The following is a 26,218-nucleotide window of genomic DNA, read 5'->3' on the forward strand; positions in this document are numbered from 1 at the left end:
GATTTTTTGTGTCCTCCTCACACATTGCTTTTCCTCCCATCTTTGTATCGTCAGCAAATTTGGCTACCCAGTCCCTTCTTCCAAGTCGTTAATATAGATTGTAAATAGTTGGGGTCCCAGCACTGATACCTGCGGCACCTCGCTAGTTACTGGTTGCCAATCAGAGAATGAACCATTCATCCCAACTCTCTGTTCTCTGTTAGTTAGCTAATTTTCCATCCATGCTAACATATTACCCCCAACCCCGTGAACTTTTATCTTGTGCAGTAACCTTTTATGTGGCACCTTGTCAAATGCCTTCTGGAAGTCCAAATACACCACATCCACTGGTTCCCCGATATCCACCCTGTTCGTTACATCCTCAAAGAACTCCAGCAAATTTGTCAAACATAACTTCCCCTTCATAAATCCATTCTGACTCTGCCTAACTGAATTTTGCTTATCCAAATGTTCTGCTCCTGCTTCTTTAATAATGGACTCCAACATTTTCCCAACCACAGATGTTAGGCTAACTCGTCGATAGTTTCCTGCTTTTTGTCTGCTTCATTTTTAAAATAGGGCATTAAATTTGCAGTTTTCCAATCTGCTGGGACCTCCCCAGAATTCAGAGAATTTTGGTAAATTACAACCAATGCATCCACAATCCCTGCTATAGTATTTAACCATCGGTATATGGCATAAGCTTACCTTTTTTTCTTTATCCTCTCCTGTAAGTCCCTAGACATCCAAGGGGCTCTAGAATTGTTATTTCTGTTGTGTATCTGTAAAGCATGCACTCCCATGATCCTAGCATCCCTTGGGAGCACTGTATATAAGCCAGCCCCTAAGGCCTGTTCCTCACTCTGGAGTGTCTTAATAAAGACTGAGGTCACTGTTACTTTAACCTCCCTGTGTGCAGTCTCATCTGTGTTCGGAACACAATAACTGGTGACGAGTATACGAATCCAACACAAAGATGCAGCAAACTGTGGGCATCCTGGAGAAGTTCTCGGAGGGTGAGGACTGGGAAGCCTATGTTGAACGGCTAGACCAGTACTTTGTTACCAACAATCTGGATGGAGAAGGAAGCGCTGCAAAAAGAAGAGTGGTCCTCCTCACGGGCTGCGGGGCACCGACCTACAGCTTCATGAAGAATCTTCTGGCTCCGGTGAAACCCACAGATAAGTCGTATGAGGAGCTGTGTACACTGGTTCGGGAGCATCTTAACCCGAGGGAGAGCGTGCTGATGGCGAGGTATCGGTTCGACACATGCCAGCGATCTGAAGGTCAGGAAGTGGTGAGCTACGTCGCCGAGTTCAGGTGACTTGCAGGACAATGTGAGTTTGATGGCTACCTGGAGCAGATGCTCAAAGACTTTTTTGTACTGGGCATTGGCCACGAGACCATCCTACGAAAACTTTTGACTGCAGCGACACCGACCCTCAGTAAGGCTATTGCGATAGCACAGGCGTTTATGTCCACCAGTGATAACACCAAACAAATCTCTCAGCACACAAGTGCTAGCAATGTTCATAAATTAACTGGAACTGTGTTTGGGAGCAGAAATGTACAGGGCAGAAACCACGAGTCTGCAACTGCCAGCAGGCCTCAGGTGACCCAGATGACTCAGAGTCCGCAACAAAGGATGAATGCAAGACAGTTCACACCTTGTTGGTGTTGTGGAGGCTTCCATTCAGCCTATTCATGCCGCTTCAAAGGGTATGTTTGCAAGAGCTGTGGAACAATGGGGCACCTCCAACGAGCTTGCAGATGAGCTGCAAGCTCTACAAAACCTGCTAACCACCACGTGGCAGAGGAAGATCGGTCCATGGTGGATCAAAGCAATTTCGAGCCTCAGAGAGAGGAGGCAGATGCTGAAGTACACGGGGTGCACACATTTTCGACGAAATGTCCACCTATAATGCTAAACGTAAAATTGAATGGCTTACCCATAGCCATGGAGCTGGACACTGGCGCTAGCCAATCCATCATGAGTAAAAAGATGTTTGAGAGACTGTGGTGCAACAAGGCACTCAGATGAGCCCTGAGCCCCATCCACACGAAACTGAGAATGTACACCAAAGAGCTCATCACTGTCCTCGGCAGCGCCATGGTCAAGGTCACCTACGAGGGAACGGTGCACAAACTGCCACTCTGGATTGTCCCGGGCGATGGCCCCACACTGCTTGGAAGGAGCTGGCTGGGCAAAATCCGCTGGAACTGGGATGACATCCGAGCGCGATCACATGTCGATGAGGCTTCATGTACCCAGGTTCTTAACAAATTTCCTTCCCTTTTTGAGCCAGGCATTGGAAAATTTTCCGGTGCGAAGGTGCGGATCTACTTGGTCCCAGAGGCATGACCCATTCACCACAAGGCACAAGCGGTACCTCACATGATGAGCGAGAGAGTGGAAATCGAGCTGGACAGGCTGCAACGCGAGGGCATCATCTCCCCAGTGGAATTCAGTGAATGGGCCAGCCCGATTGTTCCAGTACTCAAAAGTGATGGCACGGTCAGGATTTGCGGCGATTATAAAGTAATTATTAATCTTTCTCGCTGCAGGACCAATACCTGCTACCGAAGGCAGACGATCTATTTGCGACGCTGGCAGGAGGCAAGATGTTCACCAAGCTGGACCTGACTCCGGCCTACATGACGCAGGAGCTGGATGAGTCTTTGAAGGGCCTCACCTGCATCAACACGCACAAGGGACTGTTCATCTACAACAGATGCCCGTTTGGAATTTGGTCGGCTTCCAGAGAAACATTCCGAGCCGACTCAAGTCAGTACTACACACGGGATTTTTCAGGACGACATATTGGTCACGGGTCGGGATACATCGAGCACCTTCAAAACCTGGAGGAGGTCCTCCAGCGACTGGATCGCGTAGGGCTGCGGCTGAAGAGGTCGAAATGCGTCTGCATGGCAGCAGAAGTGGAGTTTTTAGGGAGAAAGATCACAGCAGTTGGCATTCGGCCCACAGACGCCAAGACAGAGGCTATCAGGAAAGCGCCCAGGCCACAGAACGACACGGAGCTGCGGTCGTTCCTGGGACTCCTCAACTATTTTGGTAACTTCCTACCGGGGTTAAGCACCCTCTTAGAGCCCCTGCATGTGTTATTGCGTAAAGGTGAGAACTGGGTATGGGGAAAAAACCGAGTGATTGCTTTTGAGAAAGCCAGAAACATTTTATGCTCCAACAAGCTGCTTGTATTGTATAACCCATGTAAACGACTTGTGCTAGCATGTGATGCGTCGTCGCACGGAGTCGGGTGTGTATTACAACAAGCTAACGTTGCGGGAAAGTTGCAACCTGTCGCCTATGCCTCCAGAAGCTTGTCTAAGGCCAAGAGGGTCGACAGCATGATTGAGAAAGAGGCATTAGCATGTGTGTTCGGGGAAAAGAAACTGCATCAGTACCTGTTTGCCCTCAAATTTGAGCTGGAAACCGATCACAAGCCCCTCATATCCCTGTTCGCTGAAAACAAGGGGATAAATACTAATGCCTCAGCCCGCATACAAAGGTGGGCACTTGCGCTATCAGCATATAACTATACCATCTGCCACAGGCCAGGCAACGAGAACTGTGTGGATGCTCTCAGTCAGCTACCATTGCCTACCACGGGGGTGGAAATGGCGCAGCCTGCAAACTTGTTGATGGTGGCGCAGCCCGCAGACTTGTCGATGGTCATGGAAACATTTGAAAATAATAAATCACCTGTCACGGCCTGCCAGATTAGGACTTGGACCAGCCAAGATCCTCTGCTGTCCCTCGTAAAAACCTGTGTACTGCATGGGAGCTGGGCCAGCATCCCCGTTGAAATGCAAGATCTAATCAAGCCGTTCCAGCGGCGAAAGGACGAGCTGTCCATTCAGGCAGACTGCCGAAAAGGGCAGGGAGACGTTCATCTCGGATCTCCACAGCACACACCCGGGTATAGTAATGATGAAAGCGATAGCCAGATCTCACGTGTGGTGGCCCAGTATCAACTCTGACTTAGAGATCTGTGTACGGCAATGCCGCGTGTGTGCTCAGTTGAGCAACGCGCCCAGAGAGGCACCACGCAGTCCCTCCAGACCATGGTCGAGGATCCATGTCGACTATGCGGGTCCGTTTCTCGGTAAAATGTTCCTGGTGGTGGTAGATGTTTTTTCAAAATGGATTGAATGTGAAATAATGTCGGGAAGCAACTCCACCGCCACCATTGAAGCCTGAGGGCCATGTTTGCCACCCACAGCCTGCCTGACATACTGGTCAGTGACAACGGGCCATGTTTCACCAGTGCCGAATTTAAAGAATTCATGACCCACAATGGGATCAAACATGTCACTTCGGCCCCGTTCAAACCAGCCTCCAATGGACAGGCAGACAAACAATCAAACAGAGCCTTAAACGAGTCACAGAAGGCTCACTCCAAATCCGCCTGTCCCAAGTACTGCTCAGCTACCACATGAGACCACACTCGCTCACAGGAGTGCCCCCAGCTGAGCTACTCATGAAAAGGACACTTAAAACTAGACTCTCGCTGGTTCACCCCAACCTGCATGATCAGGTAGAGAGCAGGCGGCAGCAACAAAATGTAAACGATGGTCGCGCCACTGTGTCACGGGAAATTGATCTGAATGACCCTGTGTATGTGCTAAACTATGGACATGGTCCCAAGTGAATCGCGGGCACAGTGATAGCTAAAGAAGGGAGTAGGGTATTTGTGGTCAAACCAGACAATGAATAAATTTGCATAAAGCACCTGGACCAAACGAGGTTGCGGTTCACAGACTGCCCTGAACAACCCACAGCAGACACCACCTTTTTCGAGCCCACAACACACACCCAAAGGATCAATGACACCACCCCGGACCAGGAAATTGAACCCATGACACCCAACAGCCCAGCAAGGCCAGGCTCACCCAGCAGCCCTACAGGGCCAACAACACGCCAGCCCAGCGAGGGCACAGCCAACACACCAGAACAGACATTTGTACCGAGGCGGTCCATCAGGGAAAGAAAGGCTCCCGACCGCCTCACCTTGTAAATAGTTTTCACTTTTTCTTTGCGGGGGTAGTGATGTTGTGTATCTGTAAAGCATGCATTCCCATGTTCCGCCACCAGGGAGTGCATCCCCTGAAGTCCCAAGGCATCCCAGCATCCCTTGGGAACACTGTATATGAGCCGGCCCCTCAGGTCTGTTCCTGACTCTGGAGTGTCTTAATAAAGACTGAGGTCACTGTTACTTTAACCTCCCTGTGTGCAGTTTCATCTGTGTTAGGAACACAATAATTTCCACACTTTTTCTTTAAGGGCACATGTTTGGCCTGAGCCCTTCATTGTCTAGGCCACGCAAAGCATCCAGGACATCCCACATGCCACAGGATGTGCAGTCCATCGGACTGAGCTGCCCTGCCATCCCTCTAATTAGACTTATCCAATTATAAAAGATAAAGAGAGATTAATTACCAATCAAACAGCCAATCACTTTCCTGCCTGGACAATGGCTGTAAGCTGCTCGGCTCCCGACCTCTCAGACCTCCGGGCCTCCCGAACTCTCAAACTTCTGGGCCTCCTGAATTCTCAGACCTCCGGGCCTCCCGAACTCTCAGACCTTCTGACTCTCGGACCTCCCGACTCTCGGACCTCGGAAACTGCAGTGCAATCCCAACAGGGGGGCTGCCCCTTAGGCCTAGCAGAAAAAATCCTAATCCGGAGGGGTGGTGTAATGTGTCTTCCACCCTCCGCCTATGTCCTAATAGCATATTCGGGACTATATCGGGAATTCTGGGCAGCTCACCCTTGTTAGGCCTAATAGATTCCATGTCTGCTGAGGGTAAGCTTGGGTTCAATTGTGTATCTTCTAAAGGTCCCAAAGACATTAAGATTCTGAATAGTTTCTTTTATCACTGCAAGCTATGGCCTGACAAGGGTCTATAACACCCCACACCCCCCCCTCCCCCCACTTCCCACCCCCTGATTCAGATTAGTCGGATGCCATTAATTTTTTCTGGAAGCTCCACGGGATGGGCTCCTCTGTTGCATCTCTATAGGCAGCGCTTCCTGCTCTAAGTAAGTGACCTTGTCCACTGTGATTTGGGATGGAGTCAACAGCCTGGCAAAGTGGCGGGTGGAAGTTTCACTGCACTTATATCCCCTTAAAAGGAGCTGTGGAATTTTGGACCCAGAGTCTGCATTTAGCATACCTTTGTCCCAAATTTGAGAATACAGTTTTTATGTGCAGTGTGGTCTCCATGGGCTGCCATTTCTCTAGTAACTGCCAGAGATAAGGGCAAAAAGTATTTGGCCGAAAATCTGTGGACTCTTTCAAAGAGGCAGAAGTGCCATAGAATGGAATCTCTGCCTGCCACTTTGCCAGGCCGCTGACCCTGTCCCAAGTCATGGAAACGGGGTCATTTACATTCTTAGGGCAGACAACCCATGTCTCAGAGGTGCAAATCAGAGCAGAGCCCTACTCCATCAAGAGGCAAGCCGGAGACTTTCATCATTCTCCACAATTAGACTCCCTCCTTCATCTGTGAGCAATCCTACCTTCTCTTTAAACATTGATTTTGTTTTTGTTTTATATGCTTATAAATGTTCTTCCTATTTCCTTTTATATTATCTGATCTTTTTTCTGATTTTCTTTTAGCCCTTCTAATATTCTTTTTAACTTCCCCACGACACTTTCTACATTCCTCATGATTTTCCTCAGTATCGTTAGCTCTAACTTTATCATTATTTGCAATGTAAATGACAATTGTAAGAGAAAGCATGGAAATGTTTTGAATTTTCTTCCTGCCTAGCCCTGACCTTTATCTAGCACTATGCAGTACACCACCATGTTGAGACTTTAGCCTCAAAGAACCGGAGTTGTGCTGCCGCTGGCATTGTCCCCACCCCCTCCCCCCCAGAAAATGATGCAAAGTGGAGACAGATCTTTGTGAGCTACTGGCGCTGGAAATCCCGCTTCTGCAACCGCAGCACTCTCCCAGCATATCATGCGGAACACATTGGATGGGCTGCTAAAATATTTAAGTGAGTTGACCTTGCATTATTATTCAGAAGTGGAAGGCACTGCATTTAACCTCAAAATTACGGCATATCAGGCAGATGCACCCCTCTTATTAGTGGTCACTCATCACCCCTGTGCTCGCTGACCTACATTGGCTCCTGGTCCGACAAAGCTTGATTTTAAAGTTCTCATCGTTATTTTCAGATCCCGCCATGGCCTCGACCCGCTCTGTCTTTGTAACCTCCTCCAGCTCTACAACCCTCCGAGATATCTGCTCTCCTCCAATTCCATCCTCTGGCGCATCTCTGATTTTAATCGCTCCACCATTGGCGACCGTGCCTACTGCTGCCTTGGCCCGAAGCTCTGGAATTCCTTCCCAAAACCTCTTTACCTCTCTTTTCTCCTTCAAGACGCTTCTTAAAACCGACTTTTATGACCATGTGCCCTAATATCTCCTTATATGGCAAGGTGTCATATTTTGTTTGTTAATGCTCCTGTGAAGCGCCTTGGGACATTTTACTTCGTTAAAGGTGCTATATAAATGCAAATTGCTGTTATTGTTGGATTGCAATTCCAACCATAGAGAACATTCACTATCCTTAACAGCATCTCTGAAATACTGAGGCATCTCTAATGAAACTGTCTTTCCAGTACACAGCTCAGTGAGCGCAGCCATTGCCCAGTTGCCCAATAGCATTCCCAGATAGCAGTTATATATGCTTGATCCCCTACAAGAAAAACGTCCCAGAGATTTCTCCCCCATTTCCACTGGTAATCAGAGATACATGCTAACACCATTGGTTTTCTCTAAAGTTTGTTTTCAAGGTTTTTTCCATCGGAGGGTTAGCAGAATATTATGGTTCACACAATCAATTATGAACAAGTTCAGCTGGTGGACTGTTGCAATACAACAGTTATTTGTGTAGAATCCAACTCCCCCTCCTTTGGCTGGTAATTCAGAGCACTACAGTTGAAATTCCTGAATGTTTACATCACTGGATGCACTGCTTGTTGTCTCAGATTTTGTGCATAAACTGTAGTTTCTAAATATGTAATCATTTTTGATGCTGGTACTATGATTGACAAGTAATATTAGCACTGCACTTAGACAGTTTCCATGGGCTCAATTTTCCCCAGTGATTTTCGGCGTTTTTTGGAGCAGGCTGCTTTTTTTGGCCTAAGTTAAAAATCCATAGTTTCCCCAATCAATTTGCACCAGCGTAACTCAGTTACGATTTTTTTAGGTAAGTTTTTCTTTCAGCCAAAGGGGGCGTAACCTGCCATCAGTGCCAGTTCTGGCCATTTAGGCAAGTTTGGTCAGCTGAGAGTTACTCCAGTTCTGTTTAGGCCAGCGTATGTGGCCTCTGCAGAAAAACCTCTGGAGAGTTAAAGAAATCGGCGCAGGTAAGGAAATCGGCGCAGGTAAGTGCAGCAGATGCCCGCAGAGCAGCAGCAGGAAAGGTAAGAGAGAGGGGGGAGGAGAGAGAGGTGGGGATGGAAGGGGGCGTGGGGGGAGAGGGGGTGAGGGGAAGCCTTTCGGGTGAAGTTAGGTGCGGGGACTGGGAGTGAGGAGGCCATTCGGCCTGAGATAGGGGCAGGGTAGCAGACCGGTAAGGCACTCAGGGCTGGCGGGGGGGGGGGTGGGGGGGTGGGGGGGTGCAGCGGGGAACCAGGACTGGCAAGCCCTTCGGCCAGGGCTATGAGCGGGGAGTGGGGAGCGGGATCGGTAAGGCACTCGGGACTGCGATGGGGTGGGGGGGAACGGAATCGGACCAGCAAGGCAAATCCTTCAGACAGGGCTCGGGGCGGGGGACCGGCAAGGCACTCGAGGCTTGGGGGGGGTGGTGGTGGGGGGACCGGGACCAGCAAGCCCTTCGGCCAGGGCTAGGAGCGGGGAGCAGGACCAACAAGGCACTCGGGGCTGCGGGGGGCGGGGATGGGGGAGCTGGAGCTGGACCGGCACAGGCAAGGGGCTTAGGGCGGGCTAGGGAAGCAGACCAGCAAGCCCTTCAGCCAGGGCTAGGGGCGGGGAATGGGACCGGCTTTAATAATTGGAGGTATGTTGCTGCAATATATTTTAATGTGTTTTAATGTTGATCCGATGAGTTTTATAGGGCTAGATTTTACAATTTTTTGCATACATAACGCCCACTTAATGTCTATTTTCCTTCTGAAATGAGGTAAAATGCCCAGTTATCACCCATTTAGTCACAAAATGGAAACGGATGTCCATTTTTCAGACACTTGTCGCTGACCGTTACTTTCCCCAAGTACGTAACGCTGGGAAAAAGATAATATTGCCCGCTCACTTTTTTTGGGTGGAATCATCAGAATGGGTGGAGCCAACGCCCATAATATCGGCCAGCGTTACTTTCTGCATGGAATTAACGCCGAGATTTAACAATACCGACCGCCCACTTTATTTTGTCGTAAAGATCACATGTGCCGAAACTAACGCCGAGATCATCCAGCGTCACTTTCACCACCTCGCACATATCTCGCCCACAATATCGCTCGCCCAAAAAACCGCCGGGAAAAAGTGGAATTAACTGGAACTACTCACAGCGGTATGAACGCCATGTTCTAAATCACATGCCACATCATTGAAAAGGCTGCTCTGCTTCAACCTCGGCGGAGTTCGGATGTACTCTGGAGGTCTTTGGAGGGGATGTGAACGTCTGAACAAACATCTTTATCATAATGTGGATGATTGGAATTTAATAGGTGTCTTTCAGAAGGCCTTCGACAAGGTCCCACACAAGAGATTAATGTGCAAAGTTAAAGCATATGGGATTGGGGGTAGTGTGCTGATGTGGATTGAGAACTGGTTGTCAGACAGGAAGCAAAGAGTAGGAGTAAATGGGTACTTTTCAGAATGGCAGGCAGTGACTAGTGAGGTACCGCAAGGTTCTGTGCTGGGGCCCCAGCTGTTTACATTGTACATTAATGATTTAGACGAGGGTATTAAATGTAGTATCTCCAAATTTGCAGATGACACTAAGTTGGGTGGCAGTATGAGCTGCGAGGAGGATGCTATGAGGCTGCAGAGTGACTTGGATAGGTTAGGTGAGTGGGCAAATGCATGGCAGATGAAATATAATGTGGATAAATGTGAGGTTATCCACTTTGGTGGTAAAAACAGAGAGTCAGACTATTATCTGAATGGTGACCGATTAGGAAAAGGGGAGGTGCAATGAGACCTGGGTGTCATGGTACATCAGTCATTGAAGGTTGGCATGCAGGTACAGCATGCCACACATTGCTGCATTAGACAGGTAACTGAAGCCTGTACGCACGCAGGAGGGACTTGATCTGCTTCCCTATGACTAGGGAGGCTCAGACTGAGAGGGCTCTAGGATTCTACCGAATTGCTAACTTCCCCAAGGGAGCAATAGACTATACGCACATCGCGACGTGGGCACCTTTTCAGGATGCAGAGGTTTTCAGGAACCGCAAGGGATTCCACTCTCTGAATGTGCAACTTGTTGTCGACCACCAGCAAATTATACTGGCAGTGAATGCTAAATTTCTGGGCAGCATCCATGATGTTCACATTCTGTGTGAGAGCACTGTATCTGACTTGTTGACAATCAGCCACAAGGTCAATGCTGGATGCTTGGTGACAAAGGATATAGCCTCGCCACCTAACTGATGACCCCCCTGCGTGACATCCACACCAAAGCCAAGAAGTGATAAAACGAGAGCCACAGAGCCACTCGCAATATCGTGGAGAAAACCATTCGAGTGCTTAAGCAGCGCTTTCGATGTCTGGACCACTCAGGAGGCGAGCTCCAATACCACCCTGAGCAGGTAGCTCAATTCGTGGTCTGTAGTGTACTTAGATGCACAAATAATGACTCCACGAGGCAGTGTGTTGTACTTGAACTGTATTGACCTTAGTCCTTTATTAGTTAACTCCAGAGTGAGGATCACACTTGGTGGCCTGCCTTTTATACTAGGCCAGGCACACCTGTACAGGTAACCTACATGTCTCCCACTGCTGGGCCCTCTGGTGGCACACTTTGTGATAGTACCAACAGTAGCCATGTAGGATACATGACATCACTCTCCCCTGAGCCTTTAGTGCAAATCGCCTCTGCTCTGGGCTTAGCTCTATGTGGGCTCTGTCTGGTTGACCTTTGGTGGGTCACTTCAACCTTGGGTGGGTAGTCGGTGCAGTGGGGTGCTGGTGGTTGCTGTTTGTGTGTGTGTGTTCCTGACCGCTCCATTCTCTTCCCCCCCTCCCACATCGATATGGCGGGGGTTCCTGACATTCGTGTACATTCAAGTTCAGGTAAGTAGGTTTTGCATTTTTTTTTTGTGGTTCCGTGGTGCGACAAGTACGTTAGATGCCTTATCGATGCAGTGACAAGTGCGTGAGGACGAGCTCATTCCAGAGCTGCTGGGTTGTGTCCCTGCAGTCTGTTGGCGGCTCAGTGCCCGATGTTGGCAGTGGGAACCCAGTTGGCTCGCGTAGCCTGCTCTCGGGGCTGTTGCCATGGTGCCTAGCGTCGGGCCGGTTCATAGATGTCTGTGACCTCTCTGTCCTTTCTTTGCGCCCTGGGTCACAGCTGCTCCCTGAGGAGCTGTTGTCTAGCAGTGCACAGGGAACTGCTGACTCGCTGGCCTGAGCGTCGTTTGGTTTGGGATCCTGACTGGAGCCTGTTTCCTTTGGGGGAACAGTGGTGGGTGACCCTACATCTAGGAGTATGGCTTTGGGGCAGTCTGCTCCTTCAGGCTCGTGGCAGTTGGTGCCATCGGTTGCCTGAGAGATGGAGCCGACCCAGGGCATGGTATCCATACCGTTGCCGTTGCCCTGCTGAGGTCGCTTGCTCCGCAGCTCGTGTGTGTTGGCTGCTTGTGGCCACACTTCATGATGCATGAATCTGGTCTCCAGGACGCAAGCTACAGCATTGGGTAGCTCGCTGGACCTGTGTGCACCCGATGGGTGTCTGCCCACTGCATTGGCTGCATGCAGTGGGAATCCTGCATTGCACAGCTTTTCCTTACTTATGATGGACACTCTGTGGGTCTGATCATGATCGCGCGACTTTTCCTCGCTGGTTGCATATGCACAGATCAGATCATCAATTAAACATTGTACATAATCGCGCAACTTTTCCTCGCTGGTCACATGTATACAATTCAGATTATCAGTTACACATTTCACATGATCAGTTACACATTTTGTCTCCGACTGTCAGTTACTATTACATTGCTTGAGTGTGTGGAACTGTCCCTCCAATTGTAGTGGGTTGCAGGCTTCCTCCAAGAGAGCCTTGCCTGCTTCACCCCAATCCGCTTCTCCATTTGGTGCCACGTGTTGCTCCATCAGCGCTGCACCTCGTGGTCTGGCCACGGCCATCTTTGTCTTCAGCGCATCACCTCGTGGTTTGGGCACTATCTTTCCTTCGACCACGAGGTCGACTGCGGTGAGCCTCTTCTTCCCGGGTTCTGCATCCGCAGTTGGGAAGTCGCTTCTGGATCCGATTTTCTTTCTCCGGAGTCCTGCCACCGGAGCCTGCAAGGTGAGTTTGGGTCGTCTCAGCTGGATCATCTCCATGCAGTCGTGCTGGGCGGTCTATGTCTCGGGTGCTGTGCTGGTCTGCTCTCTGGTGCCGGGTCCACTCTCAGGTGAGGGCTTGCTTTGCCTCTGAGCACAGAGGGCTTCGATCACTGGAGGGGTGAAGTCTTCCCACTTCCAATGGATCTTCTCTATCCACCTTCTGCCGAGCAGCGTTGGTCCATCACCTGCAACAATCCACAGAGGTAACTTGTGCACCGTGCCATCATGGAGTACCTTTACATTCGCACTACCAACGACTGGGATAATTTCATTGGTGTAGGTGCACAGCCTTGCCTGAACCAGGGCCAACTCAGGTTGTTCAGCCGGATTTTCCCATAGCCTCTCAAAAGGCTCCTTGATTCATCTCTGACTGGCTCGTCCCCGTGTCCACTTCCATGAAGACTGGACTTCCCTCTATCTCGACTTCCATCTTCAGCGGGAAACACTCGGTGGTGCAGGTAAACATGCTGTGTACCTCCCCGTGGGATTGGGATGCCTCTCTATCTCTCAATTCCTAATCCACGCTGGATTGAAGGCCATCTGCAGACTCTTCATCGACACAGTGAGTCCTATTTCTCTTACACATTCGCTGGAGGTGGCCCTTTGAGCTACAGCCTTTGCATACATAGTCTTTAAAACGGCACTGGTGAGCCCTGAGTTTCCCTCCGCAATGCCAGCATGGTGCTACTCGATTAGCCCCCCTCGGCGGACTCTGAGTTAAGGGACTAGGGGGCCTGTTCTCTCTTCCGAGAGGGTTCGCGCTCTAGAGTCCAGCCCCTAAACGGCGCCACTCTGTGCACAGTACCTGCCGGGTTTGAGTCCTGAGGGCAAGACATCTGCCAAGAGCCGCAGGATGAGGTCATGAATGGCCTTCTGCAGTGTGACTGTGGTATCTGCCGACAGTAGCTTGTGAAGAAGGCCCTCATGGCCAATTCCAATGACAAAAGTGTCCCGCAGCGTTTCGTTGAGGTGGGTGCCGAACTTGCACAGTGCCGCCAGCCTCCTGAGGTCTGCGGCATACTTCGCAACTTCCTGGCCTTTGGGCCATCGGTGGGTACAGAACCGGTGTCTGGCTGTGAGGATGCTCTCCTTGGGCTTGAGTTGCTCAGGGTTACGAGCTCCTTGTACGACTTGGTCGCTGTCTTCACTGGTGCCAGCAAGTCCTTGACGAGGCCATAGACGGTGGGCCCACAACTGGTTAGCAAGATAGGTCGGCGCTTATCAGCCAGTGTGGCCGGGTCGTCTCCTGCCAGGTTGTTTGCTGTGAAGAAATGTTCTAGCCTCTCCACAAAAGCATCCCAATCATCACCATCGGCGAACTGCTGCAGTATACCAGGGGTAGCCATTTCCGCGTGAAAGTTCGTAGTCTTGTCGCCAGTTGTAGTGTCCTTAGATGCTTGAATAATGACTCCACGAGGCAGTGTGTTGTACTTGAGCTGTAGTGACCTTAGTCCTTTATTAGTTAACTCCAGAGTGAGGATCACACCTGGTGGCCTGCCTTTTATACTAGGCCAGGCACACCTGTACAGGTAACCTACAAGTCTCCCACTGCTGTGCCCTCTGGTGGCACACCTTGTGATCGTACCAACAGTAGCCATGTAGGATACATGACATGCTCCATGCTGCATAACTTGGCTATTAGGAGGGGACAAGAATTGCCAGAAGGGTGTGATGGTCCACCTCAGGAGAGAGAGGAAGAGGAGGATGAGGAGGTGGATGCTGACCTCGGGCCAGACAATCAGGCTGATGCTAAAGCCATGCTCCCGCCTCCCTGTAGAGCGCATGAAAGGGCCCGTGGTGGCATCATAGCTGCAAGACTCTTACGTCAGGAACTCATAAATGAGTGGCTTGCCTGAAAGAATGTTGGTGGTGTAAGGGGGGTGTGTGTTGTGGTCTCTATGAGGGGGTCAGGTTCCCTTCTGACCAACTTGAGCAGTTTTGAATCGCTCCCCCTCCCTTGGGTTCTGTACTCTGGATTTATTTGGGGGGTGTGACAAAAGTGCAGAGGACACTGGTGTGATGCAAAGAACTTTGGTTTTATTACAGTCAAAGTAATACAGGCTTATTACTCTAGTAAGAAAATACACGGCCAGACTTACAATCACTCTAATAAAGAACAAGACAAGGAAAGGTACAAGGTCAAACTTATAATCACTCTAATAAAGTACAATACATTACACATTCAAAGGGGTTGCAGTAAAATTATACCTCCAATCTCCCAATACCTAATTCTAGCTAGGTTAGATTCCAGTGCAGGGACTTTTGCTTACCAATCCTTTTGATAGTTAAAGGTAGATGGTAATGTTCTTCCTTCCTTCAGGACTTCAAGACTTCGAGGCTGGAGAAGTTAGTTTTACAACTGTCACGTTGGTTTCTCTCCTTGTCTTGATGAGGTAGTAGCGACCCCCTCTCTCCCCCACTAACCTCTGCTGAAAACAGGGGCAGTTATATGATTTCAGTTTTCTAATCTTGCCGCCCAATCTGTTCACAATCCTTTGTATAATTTTGGCGGGCTTGGTTCTTCTTTGTAATATTTTGTCGGGTTCGTTAAAGTTGATATGTCTTAGATGGGTTGATCTTCGAAAAACTGTTTCCTGATGGAAATATTAGTTTGGTAATTGCAATGTCCTTTTGTGCTTAGTCTTTCGCATACAGGCTGGATTGGGCCTCTTTGTGATGTATATGCTGAAAATGGTTTGTCCAGACCCATGTTGATGGGGAGCTATCTCTGGGTGATACTGTGATGGTAATGTCTCTTGTGGAGGAAGACTTCCAAATACTCATTCTTCCAGACAGATTACCTCAGTCCTCACACCCAGTGGGCTTCCTTTGTTCCCTAGGTCCGCCCACAGGCTTGAATTTGTCTTGTAAAAGTTCATAACTCTATTAAAGTTCATAGTTTCTTCCATAAGCACTTTAGAGTTCCAAACTTTTCGGTAGATAGTCCCAAATTAAATTTCCTTTCGAATGAGTCCAAACACAGGGGGGATTCTGGTGAATTTTGCTCACTGCATGGTATTCACAAGGCTGACACACTGCTGGGTGTGCAGGTCATATATCAATGGTGGGCATCACCTTGGTGATAGTTAAAGTTTAACTTGATTGAAGTTAAGTGTAATTATACCCATTGATGTTAAGGAATCACCAGTGTGTAACGGTGCAGCTATCTGAGCCAATGTGCATCAAGGTTATGTTAAATAAAAAACATTTAAACCGAACATTTGTCGGAAATCATAAGTATATCTGTAAAAACCAACCCTTCCCCCACCCCCCCGCTTCTCCTCCCCACCTCTACCACTTCCCCTCCTGACTCCAAGTCGCCTGGCCGAGGAGTTCCTCAGGTGCTGCTTCATTGGGAGGGAGATGATGGCCGAACTGTTGCTTGGACTGATAGGGAGAGGTCGATCCCGAGGTGGGAACGTGCACTGAGCCAGAAGTAAGATGTTGCTCCTGACTCTCGTGTCATTGGCAATGAGGGTGCGGCACCTTAGGGTGCAGTGCTGCACTCCTGGACCACTGGGAGCCTTCTGCCACCAGTGTTCCTGGCTACCAGCTGCAAGGCCTCCTCCATCCATTCCATGTTATATATTATTTGCTGGGCAAAAACTCAGTGCCAACTATGTTCTGGGTGCTTAGTAGGCTTTTTGCTGCTGGTAAATCTCCTTCATGCCTCCCACAACAGCCAAACAAGCACACACCACACTCACACATGCTTTCAGTCCCTCTCTGCTCCCTCTCTCTCTGTCTCCTCTTCTGCACATGTAATGATGACCCCTGACCTTCTGAATCACGGGAAACAAGCATTGCCATGCCGTTGCTAAGGACGGCGACACTTTACGGCAGAAGGTCAGAGAGATTTAATGCTAGCGCCCATTTCAGATCGCTCGTGTTAACGCCCAATTTTTAAAATGGAGACTAGGGGCATTGAGAATGGCTGGTTACCTTGGCAACCCGATCTTTTTGCCGCAGATCAAAGCTCCACCCCCAAAACTAAAGGACAGGTTAGGACAAGCCAAAATGAAGAAATCCAATGGGGAAACTTAGAACTTTTTTTTTGGTGTCCTTGGGCCCCCAAAAAACCGGCGTAACTCTTCAAGTACACCAAAAAAAAGCCTTGGGGAAAATTGAGCCCATGATAACGTTTTACTTCACAATGTTTTAACTCAACATTTGTGTTGAATCCATCTTTATTTGAGAAACATTATATAATTCCTATGTAATTCATCCAGCATTCATTTAAATGAGATCATTAATATTGAAAATAATTAACTTTTTTTTGGCCATTTTTGAATTAGGAAAACAAGAAAATGATCAACGTCCAAAGTTTACGTTAGATGACTACTTAAATGGAATTTACAGATATAAGTCATACCGCCTGCGATGGATATCAGGTAATTAATAACAGTTTATTGTTTTACCACTCCAAGATTACACTGACTTTAGAATTGCGTGTTTGCAAGTCAAAGGCTGACAATAATTTAAGAAAAGTAATTAAAGTGTATGAACGCAGATTAGCTTGGGTTAAAAATAATAAAATAGACAGACTTTTCTTGCTTTAAAAAAAAGTTAAAATAATTACAGTGCTTCTTGGCTGCTGATCGTACATAAGATATCTGTCTGTCAACTGTGCATAACATGTTACAGATAATGATCTGAACACCGTGTCCCCGAAATTCACAGTCCCGGGAAGGACCATTACTGCCCATTTGCGGAGACCATTCATCAAAATTGAATAGCCGCCGCTTTGGGCTCAACTGGCCGCCCTGATGTAAATTAGGCCCGGGAGATCATGCAACATTGTGGCCCACCACCGCGATCGACCGACTCTCGTGCCGGTGTGGGGTTTGCGGCAGTAGTGACGCAGTAAAAGTGCGCTCAGCCCCCAGACCCATTTTCACCGTTAAGAAGCCGGCCCTTCAGCTGACGGTGCCCCTGCCAGCTTTTAGGGCCGGTGAACAGTGGCAGAGATTTCGGAGTCGGTTTAGCTCCACGACAGCAGCTAAGTCAGCAACAGAGAAGTCCAGAAAGAGATCATCTGGGGGAGATCAGTGAGCTCCAGATGGGGTGAGATCCCGGAGCCAGCTCCATATTGCTCAGCAACAAGTCCAGCGGCCTTTTGAATGGACAGGACGAGTTCAGCACAGAATCCGCACTCAAGGGGAGGGAGAGTAAAAGGGAGAGCGGGTGGGGAATGAGAGAGAGGGAGAGAGAGAGAGAGAGGGAGAGGGAAAGAGAGAAGGTGAGAGAGGGAAGGGAGCAAAAGAGAAAGGAGAAAGAGATAGAAGTGAAGAAAGGGAATAAGAAACAGAAAGAGAAAATTTGATTGGGAGAGAAAGAAATAGAGAAATAGGAACAGAGAAAGAGAAAAGCGGAAATAAACTAGAGAGAGAGAGAAAGAGAGATTCCGGGGTTCACTGAAAGAAAACTGAAATATCAATCCAAGGGTTCAGACTGGAAATGTTGCCCCAGCTCAGCATTCCACGTGGTAACAAATAGGAATCTGTTCAACCTCCGCCGCCTCCAGGCTAGATCCAAGGTCGTCCCATTCTTTATCATCAAACTACAGTACACAGGTGACGCTTGCGTCTGCGCACACTCGGAGGCCAAACTACAAGCCATCGGCAACACCTTCACCAAGGCATATGAAAGCATAGCCCTTACACTAAACATCCATAAGACAAAGGTCCTCTACCAACCTGACTCCGCCACACAGAACTGCCCACCCGATGATCAAAATCCTCAGAGAGGCCTTGGACAGTAGGCTCCCAAGGTATTTTCCATACTTCGGGAGCCTACTGTCAGCAAGGCAGACATCGATGATGAGGTCCAACACTGCCTTCAGTGTGCTAGCGCAGTCTTCGGTCGCCTGAGGAAGAGAGTGTTTGAAGACCAGGATCTCAAATCTGGTACCAAGCTTATGGTCTACAGGGCAGTAGTGATACCCGCACTCCTATATGGCTCAGAAACGTGGACTATATACAGCAGACACCTCAAAGCACTTGAGAAGTACCACCAATGCTGCCTCTGCAAGATCCTGCAAATCCATTGGGAGGACAAACGCACCGACGTCAGTGTTCTCACTCAGGTCAGCATCCCCAGCATCGAAGCACTGACCACACTCGACCAGCTCCGTTGGGCAGCACATCGTTCTGGCATCTGGGAATCCCTGGCCCTAGACCACCCAAAGTGGAGGAAGAGCATCCAGGAGGGCACTTAGCACCACGAGTCCCATCGCCGAGAGCAACCAGAAACCAAGCGCAGACAGTGGATGGAGCATGCGTCAACTCAGGCTCCCCACCCACCCTTTCCTTCAACCATTATTTGCCCCACCTGTGACAGAGACTGTAGGTCCCACATTGGACTCTTCAGTCACCTGAGAACTCACTTTTAGAGTGGAAACAAGTCATTCTTGACTACAAGGGACTGCCTATGATGATGATGATGAAGCTCACCTCACATTATACAGCAGCCCAGATATAGGTGTGAAAAATAAAGATTTATTACATAACCAATATAGCTCCAAACCACTACCAGAACAATGAACAGTGCAGAAAAATAATACATAAACATCATTTATCACCCTTGTGCATTTCCTTATAACCCCTCTTATGCGTGTCTAACTTGTGACTTCGCCTCAGTGTCTCCTCTGCGGCCAACTCATGGGTCTGGGAAGGCTGTTGTCTTCCCTGCGTGGAAGCTGCAGATGTCCTTCTAGGGTGCCTTCGAGCAGCCTTTGAGCCTGGAAGGGCCGGCTGGAGACTGGTCAACACCCTCCTGGGACGGTTCAGTCTGGCTTGGCTCGGGCGGGGCCATGCGTGGAGGCACTGGCAGAGTGAGAGATCTGAGGCCAGGAATGCTGCGAGCCGGAGAGAGCGCATCATCTGTATCCTGGCCCAAGGAGCCTGAGTAACTCACCAGGGGCGGCACAATACCACCACCACCAATCTGAGGGAGGTCAGGTCGGTGCTGTGGCGCCATACCAGAAGGTCCCCCGTGGCCGGTGGTGGACTTAGCTGCGAAAGTTACACTGAGGTCTCGGGGGGCATCCAGCTGAGACTGCATGCGAGCAGCCACAGTCTGAAAGCCACCAGATATGACAGCACTTAGACGCTCTGTCGACTCTTGCAGAGCTGTGGCCATCCTCTCCAAAGCAACACGGATACGCTCGTTCCCTCGCACCTGTGCTGCAATGGGAGCTGCCACATCACCCTAAGGGTGAATTTCCCGTGGGACTAACGCCCAAATTAAGACTGCAAACTTTCAGGTTTAAAGGTCTAATAAGACTGGAACACTTTCTTGTGGTCAAAAAGCTGAATTTGGACCATCGGCCGCAACGATTGCGGTGCTAATCAGGGAAAACACCTCTTAACACTGCCAGCTTTCTGGCGGCACTGAATTTTGGGGCCAGTAACTATTGTACAATTGCAGCCTGACCTCAATTTTAACTGACCTATTAACACAACTAAGGAACCAACTTTATAGCAGGCTCTTCAAAAAGAGCTGCAGAAATAATTGGATAAGAAAAGGATTGTTGGGACTCCTGATTGCCCCTTGTTTAAATGTATGGCATGGTGTGCTACTGAGCCATACAGATTAGGGAAGTCCCAGATTCAGTCTCTGTTCTGTGCTCAGTTGGAAGAGAGTGCATGTGTAGAAATCAGGATCCGGCCCAATCATGATGCCCCAGTGAGCAGCTTGCTGAGCCTTGACTGACCCCGATTATAAAGAGCTGACTGCAAATTCACACAAACTGAAAATATGTTGGACCAAGTTACTTCTTAGATTCAAGTCTTTCATAAATGAGATGAAAAGCAAAGGATTTACCAGTATATGCAAACAAATCACTTGTTTTAATTCAGATTAATAGCGTTTGATAATTTGATGCTTGGTGACCATAGAGCTCATGTGCACTGGTCCAGGTGACCTGTATTATCGATTGCCAACTCTGGTTGGATGAATTCCTGGAAGTTTAATTATGTGATATCTGATTATGTGATATTTCGTCATGTGACCTTAGATCACATGGCATTTTCATTAAAATGTATTTCTTTCATGAATTTCTTTTGCACTTAAAATACCTACGTTTGAGACATGTCCTCATAAAAAGAAGCAGGATACATTTTCTAATAACTAAGCTAATGTATATTAAGACACTAACATTGTTTTAAAAAGATGCACAATCCACTTGCATTGTTTTTCTCACTGGTCAGGGGGCCACGAAGATGGTGAGGAGCTGGCATTCAGTGATTGTGCTTTTTTAAATTTTCCCTCCCTCTAAATTTTTTTTGAAGTGAACTTTGCCACACCGGCACCCTCTGGTTCTGAGCTCCAAATTGCTGGGAATGGCTGAGAGAGAAGACAGGCACAAAATGCATCTCCAGACTATAGCGACGTGCAGACATGAACCACCAATACAAAACACTTTTCTCCCGTGCTGCTGGCAGCAGTGTCTGGGAGATCAATCCTCAGTTCCTCAGGCTGGAAGCCGTTACAGAGATAGGGAGCAGCAAGGCCATGAAGGGACTTAAACATGAGGATGAGACTTTTAAATTGGAGGGGCTGAGGTACATTATAGATCAACAAGGACAAGTGTGATGGGTGAGTGGGACCTGGTGCAGGATTGGATTTGAGCAGCAAATTTTGGATGAGCTGCAATTTATGGAGAGGGAATTATTTCCATGTCAGCTAACATGGAGGCCAGAAAGGAAAGTTGTGTGGTCAGACATTTAGACGGAATGGAGGCAAGGGAGCAAGAGGTGGGTCTCATGAACAAGATGAGAAAGATGTGAGCCCACGGCTGGGTTTAGCGGGAAGTGGTGGAAATTTTGGGATGGTGGGCAATGAAAAAGAGGGAAGTAACAAAGGCAATTTAACAGGCATTCACAATCTTAGTGACAAAGAGGTTAATGAGGTATTCACACTTGTTGTTGGGTTTAAGGAAATGGCTGGTAGTGAAGAAAAGAAGCCCGTAGTTATCTTTGCTCTGCAGGATGATCCTAGAGCAGTGAGCAGCTTTGGCAGAAGAGAATGAGGCCCGATAACCATTGATGTGATCTAGCTGGATTTGGCGAAATTGGTGTGGCACTAAGGGCCTGTGCATCTGGTGTGTACTACGCCTTAAAAAAGGGTTACTGAGATCTTTGTCCCAACATTGAATGGTTGGTTCTTTTAGTCATCTAGGTTTCTGTTCCTTGAAGGAAAGTTTGCTTGGTAGTTTCTGTTTGTTTGACCCAACAATTGCATTGTTTATTCATACCTTCTGAAAGTTGCACTCTAGCTGCCATCTGTACATGCTAGCTGAGGAAGCTGAAAGGAGAGGGGGCTTGGGCTGAATTTTTGGCTTTTAGGATTTCGGGGCGCAATTCACGGCAGAGCGCAGAAGTTTGCACCGGGAAAAAATGTGCGCCCTTGTCAGTAATTTTCGCAAAAAAAATGCTCCGGAGGGGTATTGGCGTTAAGTCAGGCTTTGCACGTCTGACTTTGTGCAACATTCGGCATTGAAGGAGGCGGTCATTTTGCACATGCACTTGAAAATTTTTTTTCCCTCCTGGTTTCTTTTCCGGTCGCAGGGCGCGGCAGTTTCCGGCGCACATGTGCATTTAAACTGGCCCACTTCAGCCATTTCTGCTGAGATGGAGGAGCAAGAGGGAAGGCAGCATGTCAGGCGCTACACTTCACCTATGAGGCCAAAGAAGCATTGGTGGGCACGGTGGAGAGGAGGTGGACCGCACTCCATCTTCCAGGGGGTTCCAGACCACTACCTGCCGTCTTCCAGCGGATTTGGAGGGACATAGCATGGGATATGTCTGTTGCAGACACTGTGCCTAGGACTGGCACATAGTTCCGAAAAAAGTACAGCGACCTCATGAAGGTCGTCAGGATGAGTACTATTTTCATCTATGCAAGCGTCCAAGACTTCTAAGATTAATCTCACACACTATCTGAAGTTTATGATGCTTTATGTCCCTCTCAGCACTCCGTGGGGTGTCTCTCACAATGCATAACCAAAAGGAAGGCTTACTTCGGCACCCTATTGGCTTTGAATGATCTACGCACACAATTAACATCGTCCATCGCAATGCACTACAATTGCTCCTCTCACTTTCTGAAAGATCACTTACAGATCTCATGTTAGATGTCTGTAACCTGTGAATACATACTGATGAAACACATGCAAGATCCAAGCGGATTAAATGGAGGTCTCTAAAACATTCACACAGTGTGGCCTAAACTACTTTGATAGGCATATGTGTCACAACAGCAGATGGACTCTTTTTTAACTTTTTGATCTTTTCAGTCCACGCACTCCCACAACCGGAGGGAGCAACTGTGGACAGGTGGGGGTCCGCCTCAAACACTTCCTCTGACGGATGTGGAGGAGGGGGTCTCTGCCCTCATTGAAGTCTCAGGTCAGACAGTTGCCGGGGGCAATGCTGAGCCCCCTTCGGATAGTGAAGGTATGTAAATAGATTGTGTGACTCAAAACACTGCATTGAGCCATATAATGGAGTAACGGTGGACCTCTAGATGAGCCTGTGCTATGTCACCTTCCTCATGTCACCCTGCCACCTCCTCAGCTGCTAACCACTCATCTGTTACTTTCTACTTTCAGATGACCAGCCGGAGGTGCAGCATCCCTCGAGGGAGCATCGACGTCAGGCCATGGTGCCAACAACGAGGGACTGGAGGAGAATGATCGGCAGAGAATCCGATCCCACCAGTTGTCCCATCAGGACTTAGTTCATCTAGGGATGAAGCTGACTTCCTGGGGTTTGAGGAGTCAGAGGCTACTGGCCCCAGTGAGTGGCGTACAGCAATGCAGTGCCAGGGTGGAATCCCGCAGGCCAGCTCTCCGGAGGGTGAGTTGGCAAAGTTGGTCTGCTAACAGATAAGCAGACATGGAGCTGGACCTGGTGGAAATGTCCAGGGAAAGCATAGTGATGCACCGTGACCTCATTGATGCATTGGGATGGATCCCAGCGAACATCAACAAGCTCACTGTGACTGTTGCGGATGTAGCGTCGCAGTTTGTTGCTGCGAGTAATGAGTCCAGCGAGGCCATCGTTGCCCACACACAGAGGCTGGTGGCCTCGAGCAGCGACAGTAGCGTTCCAGAGAGTGTAGCACGTGCCCTTGATCACGTCGCAGACTCGGGCGCATCACAGGCACAAACTTTGCTTCAGCTTGGGCAAGTGATGCAGTCCACGTCTGCCTCCATACTCTCTGCATTCCCCACTGTCCCACGGGGAAGTGACGGTGCCGAAGCAGGCCAGCAAGTTGATGGTTCACATCGTGCTCTGGTTGCTGAGGTCCAGCCCCTCAACGACTGAGTGGCTCCAGGGAAATGAGAGGTACTGGCATTCCTCAGGGTGACAGCATTCCAGCTCCCACGACTCACTCGCCAACCATACACCAACCACAGTTGACATCCGTGCCACCTGCGACTGGTCACGCTGAGGAAAAGGCCAGGAGCTGGTCCAGTGCGTCCTCAGATCAGATGCCGTCTCCATTGTCTGAGCCCCCAACACAGCAGCCCTCTAGCAGCCTTGCTGTACACCCTGAGGCCACATTGAAGAGGAGCAGCAGGCATGGGAGAGAGTTGTAAAGAAGGGGAGGTAAAAGCATGACCAAGAAATAATAAGGCCTTGCAACAATGTTGTGTATTGCAGGATGCAGTGTTTCTTTCTTGTTAATTTTGTGCATTGCAGGATGCAGTTTTAATTTATGTTACATATTGTGTACTGCAAGATGCAGTTTTTCTTTGTTTTCAATGCTGTTCATTGCAGGATGCAGTTTTTCTTTGATGTAAATGTTCATTGAAAGGATCAGTTCTATGTCCATAAGTATGTAACCATTGAATAATGCCTTGTTGGGGGGTGTGGGGGGAGGGGATTGATCATGTGCATTTTGCTTAATATATTTCTTTGACTGTAAACATTGCTATCTTGTGTCTCATTTACACAGTATGTGGTAGAATAGCCAGCATGGCATAAGTCGCAAGGCAACGCTCAAAACCTCTTCCCGTTCAAGGAAAGCGGTCAGTGAGAGCTGACGACATAAGGCTATTGCAGTGGCTACATCTCCACGCTGCATCCCCAGTGGTTGTGGTGGTCGCAGTATGGGCTCATGGGCAGGCCCCTCTTCCTCTTCTTCCTCGTCTTCCTCATCCTCCTCCTCCTGAGGTGGTCCTGCAATCCCCACTGGCAATACCTGTCCCCTCATGATGGCTAAGTTGTGCAGCATGCAGCACACCACAATGAACTCGGAGACCCGCTGAGAAGGAAAATATTGAAGGCTACCTCCAGAGCGGTCCAGGCATGAAAAGCACTGCTTCAGCACGTCAATTGTCTGCTTAATGATGTTGCAGGTGGCTGCATGGCTCTCATTATAGCGCTGCTTGGCTTCTGTGGCAGGGTTCCTGAGGGAGGTCATGAGCCAGGTGGCCAAGGCTGTGTCCTTTGTCCCCGATCAGCCAGCTCTGACCTGGTCTTTGTCGCAGGAACATTTGTGAGACACTGCTCTGGTGCAAGATGAAAACATCATGTGTGCTCCCTGGATATCGGGCATTAACAGTGAGGATATGCTGAGTGTGTGTTTAGGGAGTGGTATCCCTTTCTGTCTCGGAAGACCTCAGCATTCTGTGTTGGTGCTTGCTGGGTGACGTGTGTACACTCAATGGCACCCTGAATGTTGGGGAAGCCTGCAAAGTGTCCAAAGCCTATAGCCCTCTCAGTCTGGCTGTTCCTGCCAATTGGGAAGTTTATGAAGTCCATTCACCGTGCTTACTGTGCCATTGTGAGTTAACTCACATGTAAGTCCCGATTTCAACTGTAGACCCACGCAGTGTTCGGCACACACCGTAGCAGTCTCTGACAACTGCAATATAAGATGTTCCATCTTCCCTTTAAAGATGCCGCTATTGCGCCTGCTGCACCATGGAAATGCCAGGTTTTTCCGGTTGGATCTTGGGGTGGCAGCTAAATCAGGCATAAGGCCCGAAAGTTCCACCCAGGGTGCTAGTGCAGTCTTGCGCGACAATTGACATCATCCTGATGGTCCAAACGGAGGACGGGGTGGTAAGTTTTACCACTGCCACAAATCCTACGCTGAAACTTCTGGCCGGGCGCTAAATCATGGACACCCCATTTGATGCCCAGAAACGCCATTTGCCGCCCTGCCGCGTCGCAAAATGTGGAGCAAACTAGCAGAAAATCCATCCCCTTATTATTACTGTGCCCCCTAATGTCTACAGTTACTGGCAGTTAAAAGAAAAGGAATTTATATTGGGATAAGATTGGTCTTGGGCCCCACTGATAGTTGCCATAGTCTGTTTGTTAGGAAGAATCTGAAAGGAGCTTGTGAATTGTGTGTTTTTTTATTAAATTAAAATATTGAGCTGGATTTTCTGTCTTCTGCACTACCCCCATTAGCGCCCCGGAGGGGCAGCAATGGCAGTGATAAGCACTTTCGGCTGGGCAGCCAGCTTCCAGCGCCTTGCTGGGATATTCGGTGCCGGTTTCAAGGGGACGCGGAGAATTACCATCCGGAAGTGGCGAGCCGGTGTGCAACGTCCCTGGTTTCAACACCGGCTCGATATTTGGATCATGCCCGACCCGTAGCACTCTGTAGAACCTGGTGGGAACGCCTATGGAAACTGGTGTTCCAAGAT

At 49.0% G+C, this 26,218-nt stretch overlaps 1 protein-coding gene across 1 annotated transcript in view; it reads left to right on the plus strand.

Annotated features, from left to right (window-relative positions):
* fap (fibroblast activation protein, alpha) overlaps positions 1–26,218 on the plus strand; it is a 216,633-nt gene that overhangs the window by 75,361 nt on the left and 115,054 nt on the right. The window contains exon 3 of the mRNA XM_070874618.1: positions 16,845–16,940. Within this exon, the coding sequence (XP_070730719.1) occupies positions 16,845–16,940 (96 nt within the window). The remainder of the gene's footprint in view (positions 1–16,844; positions 16,941–26,218) is intronic.

The sequence above is a fragment of the Pristiophorus japonicus genome, chromosome 3 (assembly GCF_044704955.1).
Source record: "Pristiophorus japonicus isolate sPriJap1 chromosome 3, sPriJap1.hap1, whole genome shotgun sequence".
NCBI classification, from domain to species: domain Eukaryota; kingdom Metazoa; phylum Chordata; class Chondrichthyes; family Pristiophoridae; genus Pristiophorus; species Pristiophorus japonicus.